This window comes from Esox lucius, chromosome 10 (assembly GCF_011004845.1).
Source record: "Esox lucius isolate fEsoLuc1 chromosome 10, fEsoLuc1.pri, whole genome shotgun sequence".
NCBI lineage: Eukaryota > Metazoa > Chordata > Actinopteri > Esociformes > Esocidae > Esox > Esox lucius.
The window spans coordinates 6,411,215-6,420,649 of NC_047578.1; the positions used below are offsets into that span (position 1 = coordinate 6,411,215).

General features: G+C 44.1%; 1 protein-coding gene across 1 annotated transcript; it reads left to right on the forward strand.

Moving 5' to 3' along the window:
* Positions 1-1,035: 1,035 nt before the first annotated feature.
* On the forward strand, positions 1,036-7,697 carry LOC117594983 (pollen-specific leucine-rich repeat extensin-like protein 1). Its single transcript, XM_034294830.1, has 3 exons — positions 1,036-1,099; positions 6,112-6,131; positions 6,445-7,697. The coding sequence occupies exons 1-3, from the start codon at positions 1,036-1,038 to the stop codon at positions 7,633-7,635; spliced, it is 1,275 nt and encodes a 424-aa protein (XP_034150721.1). The 3' UTR covers positions 7,636-7,697.
* The last annotated feature ends 1,738 nt before the right edge of the window (positions 7,698-9,435 follow it).

Here is a 9,435-nt window from a genome sequence, read left to right on the forward strand (position 1 = left end):
TTCCCCCGTGGGTTTTCCCCCGTAATTCACCTTTCCTCCGAGTACCTGGAGTAAACTGTGAGCTCGTCAAATGAACCTACGTGCTAAACAATATTCGCTGCAACTCGTTCGTCAAGCCGACCAAGCTGCTCAGGTTGGCTCCTTCAAGTGACGGGAAAAGGGAGTTCTTGGCCAACAAGCTAGTGGTCGGCATACGTATGAACTGGTTATGACATGTTATCAAACACAACTGTGTTGTTTTTCTGCCCTTCCGCAAACACCAGAACGTTGTGTCATGGCTCCCCCTAGACATCCCCTTCTGCTGGGATGCTAGCCGACATCTTTAACATAATTAAGGGCCGTTTATGTTTGAAGAAAATATTGTGCACCTCACTTTCGATTATGGGTGTGTTTGACGTTCCTTTCGTTATTGTTTTATATATTTTCATACATATTCCAGTATGTATTGAACTTTAATGATGCGTTAGAATTTGTTGTGTATCGGCAGTTACGTAAATAAAAGTTATTGTTCGTGATAACTTTCCTGTTGAGATAAAGCATAATAAAAAATCTCAGTAGCGTGACACAGGCTTACATCGGCCATTATATGTTTCACTGTAAGCGGACACTGCTTCCTCTTTCAATTCATTGTGATCCACCCATTGCTCGTTACGCTGCGGCACCTCGATCTTTCCACTAACTCTGAGTTGCTCCGAATAGGAGTGTGTGTCTGCATCGCAGAGGTTCTGCAGCAGCACCTGGAGAATCGATTACACAGGAAACAGGCGCCACCCACTCGCAGAGCGCCATGCCACGCGGGAAAGGGAACCACTGCATACCCTGGGGGTCACTCACTGAGAAGGAGAAATCCGACCGTACTGGCATTGTCTCGCCAAACCGCTCCTAAAAAAAGAAAAACACCAGCAATTGAGATAATAAAACTGTGTTAACAAAGCCGGTTATTTATCAATGAGCAAAAAAAAAAAAAGTGCATATAAATTCGACACTTGAAATAACTGAGCCTGAGTTAATGTCAACAACTTGAAAACCCCCACGATGGAGGAGAGGGAGTTTTTATTCTGCGGGCAGAACGCGGTGCAGAACGCGGTGCTAGAACCATGTAAGCCCCAGCCAGACAGTGATTATCCCAATTTAGAAGATATGTTTCACATTATAGAGTCAAAATGGTGTGCACACAGAACTATCAAAGACTTTGTGGGGAACACACACTCTGTTCAAGGCAGCACATGTTGGTATATCTACTGCTCGAGGTTCTGGCGTGTGCATTTCTTATTCATTCAGATGGTTCTTAATCCACACAGTTCAACCGGATCAACAGTTGAAATACGCCATTCGAATGTATATCTGTGTGCTGTATTTCTGTTCTGTCGGGCCCGTTCCCAGGAGAGGCTGTGCATCATCGGGACAGATGGTGGACAGTGAAGGAGAACCCTATTCAGACGGTTCTCATTGTTCTCCTTTGTTTCCTTCATCTTCTCTTCCTCTTTTCCCTCTGCCGTCTGTGCCATCATGTCAACTCTTTGTCACTCATAAGACTAACTGGGTTTTAGTGGTCTTTCTGCACAGGAACATCCCTAAGGGTGTCTATTCAGGCTGCCAAGACGGGCCCTCACGATGATTGGACGGTGTCCCGACAGTTCTCCGGAGCGTTACGAGTAATAACAGAACGATAAAAACTTTTAGAGAAAAAGAGGCAATGAACATGTGCACAGCATTGGCCCTGCGGGCATTAAATTTAAGCAATTTCCCCTCTGACCCCATAGAACATCTCTGCTATAAAGTACTGTGTTTTTTTTAATGCATTACCTGGTATTATTTCAGCACAAGCGAATTGCTATCGTTTGCAAGAAAAAGTGTAATATATTAAGCCCCCCACCCCAGCCCCAAAGCAGGCCTGTTATTTTACTCAAGAATCTATATGCTTTTTTTGTAATGCAATAAAGACAGCAATCAAGTCCATTTTCAGACATCTTCCCCCATGGGATATTTATCACAGGGCCTGGATTAGCAACATACATCATCATTAAATCCGGTCATATCACCAGTCAATTAATTGACTTCTGAGATTTTCACAGATATAAATCAAAGCGATTCAATTCAGCTTTATTGCAGCCTGATGTCACACTAGATGATACTGTACTTAAGTCTGGGGACAGTGGAAATAGCAGGCTAGCTTCTGAACCGGTGTTTATTCTCTACAAGCTCATCTCTACACGCAGGGACATTACTATGCTGGTGTGTTAAATACAGTTAGTTCAAAGGCGAATCAATGCCTGCAAGATCATATAATGACTGCAGGAATCTACACAGGCCTAATGACCATGATAGCGTAGTAGTCCTACAAGGCACAAACAGCAACGCACATCCATTGAACTTGCAAAAATCACATTCCAATTAAATGACATGAGATTTTCCGGAGCATAAATCAAAGTGGTTCAATTCAGCATTATTTGAGCTTGGTTCGTTAGACTAGATGTGACTGCACTTAAATCCAGGGACATTCAAAGACATAAATTCAAAGCGTACATGTGTAACATTTGGTTTGGTTTCAGTTGACAAAAGAAAACGACCTGAGGCAAAAATGAAAGAGTTGATAATTTCTCAAATGAAACGTCTTTTTAAATTAGCTAAACCTTCACCGACACCTTACGTCAGACTCAGCCTAGAACAGAACCTTTAACATCTAAGAACATCTATGAAGTTATAAATGTGTATATAAATGTATGACGCTCATTCTCAATTGGAGGCGACTGATATTGCCGTGGCAGTTGAAATACGCTTGTTCCAGTAGCGTACATCAACCGAGGAGTCGGTCTGTAGGTGGCAGGATAAAGGAAACCCATAACAAGAGAGCGCTCATCACTGATATGCCAGTCACGCTACCCAGACGATTCATTATTAAGCAGCTTCACTTAGTCAGTATTGATTAACAATCAAATAGAGACATTCAATTACAGGTAATTGAATGGAATTAACATATGCATAGCATGGCTTCTCTGGTCCCCGGGGGGGGGGAATGCGGCGCTTCTCTGTAGGATGCACTCATTGCAGACCAACGTGACAAAAGTGCTTCCTATAGGTCTACAGGACCCCCACATTATGGTCAAAGTTAAAATGAGGTTAAACCAAATGGGAAGTGGAATGAAATCCCGTGCAAGTCATTTAGCAGCCACTCTTATCTGGATAAACGTACATCTTTGCACTGGCACCCAAGGGAATCAAACCCACAACCCTGACAGTGCAAACATCCTGCGCTGAGGCATATTCATTGGGCATATTTACGTTTAAGAACGATCCGGTAGATTTCAAGTTCCTGGTCCCTTTTCCAATATCCGCCCATAAAATAAGACAACTTTCACACGGAGGGACATTTTCAAGTTCTTGAAATGGTGGGCATCGGCCTGCTTGTGTGTGTGTGCGTGTGCGCGCGTGTGTGTGGTGTTGGGATGTCCCTGCGCTTTTCAGTACATTAAACTTGCATGTGCCTAAAGAATATAATGCTCTCAGGCTGAATAATGCAAGGTGCACAAAAGCTGCCGAGCACACCAACAAGTGCAGCGCTGGCTTCAGAAGTCGCGCGCTCGCGCGTGTCATCTTCAAAACCCAGCTCACCGGGACAAAAGTGGGTCAGGCTTTGTGGCTCATCAGAAAGTCTGTGGGATGAATTGAAGAAGAGGATCCTTTAACTCCCTCACAGTGTGCACCCAGGCAAAAAAGGACACCTTCAATGTACTACAACACATAGCGTATGGCATTTCCACATAGAGAAGGCTACATTTACACATCATTTTTGTATTTTTTTATTGTAACATCGACTCTATGCATACTATAGGCATGCAGTGATCTAGATTTAAACTCCAGGCCACAGTTATGTAACTTTGCGGTGGAGCAGTGTTATAATCATTGAGTCAGTCAGAAAGTCTGTTCTTAGAGGCAATAGACTCTGTGCACCAGTGTAGTGACGAACTTCCGCTTTTGTCTAGAAGTCGGTATTGCAGTTTCCGGTTTACTTACTAATACTCATCCGCATTAGTAAACACCTAAACTCACAACAAGATGAGTGATGCTGTTGTACGGGGAAAAAAAATTACAAGTGGGGCATCATTTTAATCAAGAGAATGTCCTCTTTTTAATAAAATATGGCTTGCGCCATTCAATGACTTCAAACGCTAGACTAGAAAACTAGCAAATGTTTATATACTTCCACGTAACGGAGGTTTAAGCGCAATTAATACCATATAGGACCAGATGTTTACTTCCTATGCCAGTTGTTATTTTTCAGTTTTGTTGTGAAATGAGGTTACAGTAGTAAAATAAAAGAGGAGACCTGTTTTGGTGCTTTTTTGAGGCTATGGAATCTTAAGCTTCATTCAGGTTAGAAGAGGCTGAATGAAGGTTTGTTTCAATTCACTTGCTATGGGGACGCGCTAGCGTTCCAGCTCAGCCAGCGTTCTTTTCCGTTTTTGAGGCTAGGGTGAATTTTTATGAGTTCTATAACACGTTGCTAACTAGCTTAGCCGATAGCCGGCCGGCACCCCACAGTAAACTACTTACCCTCGTAGTTGTGCAGATAACTCGATACGTAGAGTTTGCTTATTTTAGGCAGGTCTTGGAGACATCTACTAAAAACTGAAATTATGGGCGACGCGGGTGATCGCCTTAAGTAAACCGGAAAATGATATGCCGGCATCTGGCTAAAGCGGAAGTTCCTCCATACGCTTGTGCACAGAGCCTATAGAAATAGCTTTGTTCCCCAATATATTGGAAAAAATATATTTACCAGCACTCTCCGCCACCATACTTATGCAAGATGTAAAATAACAAATTGTCACGATCCAGTAAGTCGAGAGTAAATGTCATAAAATACATCAACATTTCCACCTTGCACTTCTTACTGACGCGGAGAAGGGAGAGGCCCGGACTGATAGATGCCACGTTTAGACGTTGTAGCAAGTTCACTACCAATAGCTCAGTACAGATATAAAGGCGAAAAGACAGTGTGGAGAAATACATCCAGTACCAGTCAAACGTTTGGACACCCTTATCCATTCCCTTGAATTTCGATGGAGTTGACAATGCAAAGCACTCCAACCAACATGATGATTAACTATTGGAAGTCAGCAGTTGCGTTCAAAAAGTGCCGAAGTTTGTTTTCTCAAAGTCCAAATAACTGATGCAACATTGAAATGGCTCAGGTTTGACTGTACTTTGAGGCTAGCTTCCCTTACTGGCATACCATGTACAAGAACACGGTCAAGTACCGTTTCACAAATCTCATTAAAGATCATTGTTCTTCTTCCTCTGCCTTGACCAGCTCCTCTCATTCTTACTCTTCCTGTACCTCTCTTGCTGATGTAGTCATCCATTGTTCCAAAACACAGATTAGCTTTTTCTTAAGGCCAAAATTATCAATTGTTTATCCATTTTCCAAAAACATATTTGGCCCTTTTTCTTAATGCCAGCATCCTGGTTGATTGTTGACATATTTCGTTTGTCATTGTTCAAGCTTTGACGTCTATTCATTGAGCTCATTTGTGTTTCAGTGTTTTCTACATGACAGCATGGTGACAGTTGTGCTTTACAGAAAGAGCTGTGTGCATAGTTTTGCGAATAGAACAGATTTTCATGAAAACAGGTGAATGGTGCTGGATAAATTGTGTTCCTAAAGGCATTTTACCAAATTGTTTTGTGTATATTGTTCCCAGAACAAGTTTTAGTGTGTTATAGAACAAGTACAAAACTGTAAACACCTATTTAAAACAAAAATGCTTTTGGATCCTACAACCAGATAGCAAATATTTTCTTCAGTACCCATCTGATGGACCACCACTGACCTAGTACACTATTGATGTAGAACACAAAAAAAGTACTTTCAAAAGAAGTATATGAAATTCTACAAAAGCACCTATAATTCAGTACACAAACAGAATTAAGTCATATGATGGTAATATTTGTGTACCATCATTATGCTGTGAGTTCAAGTTGGAAATGCAACAGAAATATGGCATGAAAGAGTCTCTGCTATGTTGGAAATAATGATGAATAATCAGTGTCAGTGATTGACAAACATATTGGTATCCATATTTATGACTCTTGTTACTTTCTCCTCAGGCCTTCGCCTTCTAGGTAAAGTAAGTCATTAAAAGGAAAATACGGGATGTTGACAGATAACAGGAAGGGAAGGAGGGAGGGAAAGCGAGAGGGAGGGAGAGAGAGGGATGGAGATAGGTGAGAGGTTGAATAGGGAGAGAGGGTGAGGGAGGGAGTGAGAGAGGTGGAGGGAGAAAGAGGGATGGACATAGGGAAAGGAGAATAGGGAGAGAGGGTGAGGGAGGGAGGGAGTGAGGGATAGAGAGGAAGTGAGACAGAGGTAGAGAGAGCAAATAATGCAGCTCTTGTTCCTTAGGGGAGGCTGTTTCTTCTATTTCTGCTCCTGACTGAAAGAAGAAAGAAGAGGACAGAGGAGTACAAGAGGAGACACCTGAACTAGAGGGACATCTACCAGAGGAGACACCTGAACTAGAGGGACATCTACAAGAGGAGACACCTGAACTAGAGGAACATCTACCAGAGGAGACATCTGAACTAGAGGGACATCTACCAGAGGAGACACCTGGACTAGAGGGACATCTACCAGAGGAGACATCTGAACTAGAGGGACATCTACCAGAGGAGACACCTGAACTAGAGGGACATCTACCAGAGGAGACACCTGAACTAGAGGGACATATACCAGAGGAGACACCTGGACTAGAGGGACATCTACCAGAGGAGACACCTGGACTAGAGGGACATCTACCAGAGGAGACATCTGAACTAGAGGAACATCTACCAGAGGAGACATCTGAACTAGAGGGACATCTACCAGAGGAGACATCTGAACTAGAGGGACATCTACCAGAGGAGACATCTGAACTAGAGGGACATCTACCAGAGGAGACACCTGAACTAGAGGGACATATACCAGAGGAGACACCTGGACTAGAGGGACATCTACCAGAGGAGACACCTGAACTAGAGGGACATATACCAGAGGAGACACCTGGACTAGAGGGACATCTACCAGAGGAGACACCTGGACTAGAGGGACATCTACCAGAGGAGACACCTGGACTAGAGGGACATCTACCAGAGGAGACACCTGAACTAGAGGGACATCTACCAGAGGAGACACCTGAACTAGAGGGACATCTACCAGAGGAGACACCTGAACTAGAGGGACATCTACCAGAGGAGACACCTGAACTAGAGGGACATCTACCAGAGGAGACACCTGAACTAGAGGGACATCTACCAGAGGAGACATCTGAACTAGAGGGACATCTACCAGAGGAGACACCTGGACTAGAGGGACATCTACCAGAGGAGACACCTGGACTAGAGGGACATCTACCAGAGGAGACACCTGGACTAGAGGGACATCTACCAGAGGAGACACCTGGACTAGAGGGACATCTACCAGAGGAGACACCTGGACTAGAGGGACATCTACCAGAGGAGACACCTGGACTAGAGGGACATCTACCAGAGGAGACACCTGAACTAGAGGGACATCTACCAGAGGAGACACCTGGACTAGAGGGACATCTACCAGAGGAGACACCTGAACTAGAGGGACATCTACCAGAGGAGTGAGGCTGCCAGCTGTCCGCAAGCAACAACAATGCGAGGAGAAAATCAACAGAGAAAACCTGAATCACCCTGGACGTGCTTTACTGTTTCACTTTCGCTCTCATTCTCTTCTCTCTATCTGTCTCTGTCTTTTCTCTGACTCTGTCTTTTGCTACTCCTCTCTTTTACTTTGTCTATACCCCCCTCCAGTTAGTCTCAGTTAGTCTCCCTCACTGCTGCTGTAAAGGTCGTTGAGCTGGTCGCCTGGCGAATTCCACTTCGACTCGGCCAATTGAAACTCGGGACCTCGACTTCACAAACACACGTGACCGTTGTCCCTCAAGCGTCTTAACAGGTCACGCTACAAAAAAGCATGCTCAGGAGTGAGTTTCACACATCTCAATGTGCCACCCGACTGTTCTGTACCACCACCGCCAAGCGTTTTACAGCTAACTGCAGCTGGAAAGAGCCGTTGACAAGGCTTTAAATAATGATGAAAGCAGGTGTATGTATATTTCAGCAGCTGTGTGTCTGGCTACTAGAACAGCAGGGAATGGGGGGGGGGGGGTGGGGGGGTTGAAGAAAGGGGCTGTACAAACACAGAAACACTCACATACGTACGCATGCACGTACACACAGAAACACACATATTCACATACTCCCACACACCCACGCGCACACACACTCACTCACCGATTTATTAAGGAAATTCTATTTTATATTAAACAGGAAGTGCTTCTTCAGAGATGCCCTTCTGCACGCCACGGTTGTAGAAAGGCCTTATTTGAGCGTTTGTGGCCTTTCTGTGTGCTTGAATGAGTCAGGCCATTCTCACCTGATCTCTCTTTATCGACATGAACTGTCTCACGCAAAAGGATTTTTGTTTATCCGTCCTCGGTAAACTCGAGAGAGACCATAATGAGTGGAAATCCCAGGATGTAAGACTTTTTCTGAGACCACCATGTCTCGCACTAACAACACCACGGTCAAATTCGCGTCTACCCTGTACTAATGATCACGCCTCTACCCTGTACTAATGTTTGGTCAAATAACATCTGTTCCTCAATCTCTTGACCCTTTCTGTATGCTTTTTATATTGACCTCCCGCCACGTGATTCGCTGTTTGGCCATTGGTGTTAACAAGCAGGTATGCATGCATGTTTTTCCCGTGTGTCTCTATGTGTGTGTGTGTTTGGGTGCCTGTATGTATTTCTGAATGTACGTCTGTATATATGCCTGTGTATGAATATCTGTATGTACGTGTGTGCACTCTCTGCCCTAATTCTCTGTTTCCTGTTGGCTATGGTGATCGTTAGCTGGGCTTGCGGACTGGGAGAAAGCGGAGTGGCACTCTTATCATGGCTCAGCTTGATGCAAATTCAGGCGTGCAGATGTTGGCTGTTGATTCTAATTTGTCAGAGCGTCTTCCCTGGGAGCCCGTGAAAGGTCAACATCCCACCGTGATGTTTGAAATACACTGTGCCCCGTGCCATCACAGGGTAGATGTGAGGGGGGGACCAGCGGGGGGGGGGGGTAGTAACGTGTTACAAGTAACGCAAATGAATAAAACTGAGTACAGTTTCAGAGGAAGGAGTACTTTTGTAGTTACTTTCTGGGGTCTGTACTATTTACTCTTAACTCTTAATCAAGTATTTTTTTTTTTTTATAAATCGTACTCTTTACTCCGTTACATTTCACCTACTCTGAAACTTTTTGTCTTCAGTAGTTTGTCAAAAAATACGGAGTTTTTTTCGTTTCATGATTTGAGGTTGGGGTTGGGGTGTTCCTTCCCGCTCCTTTAAATCTGCGTCGGAGTGCGAGCAG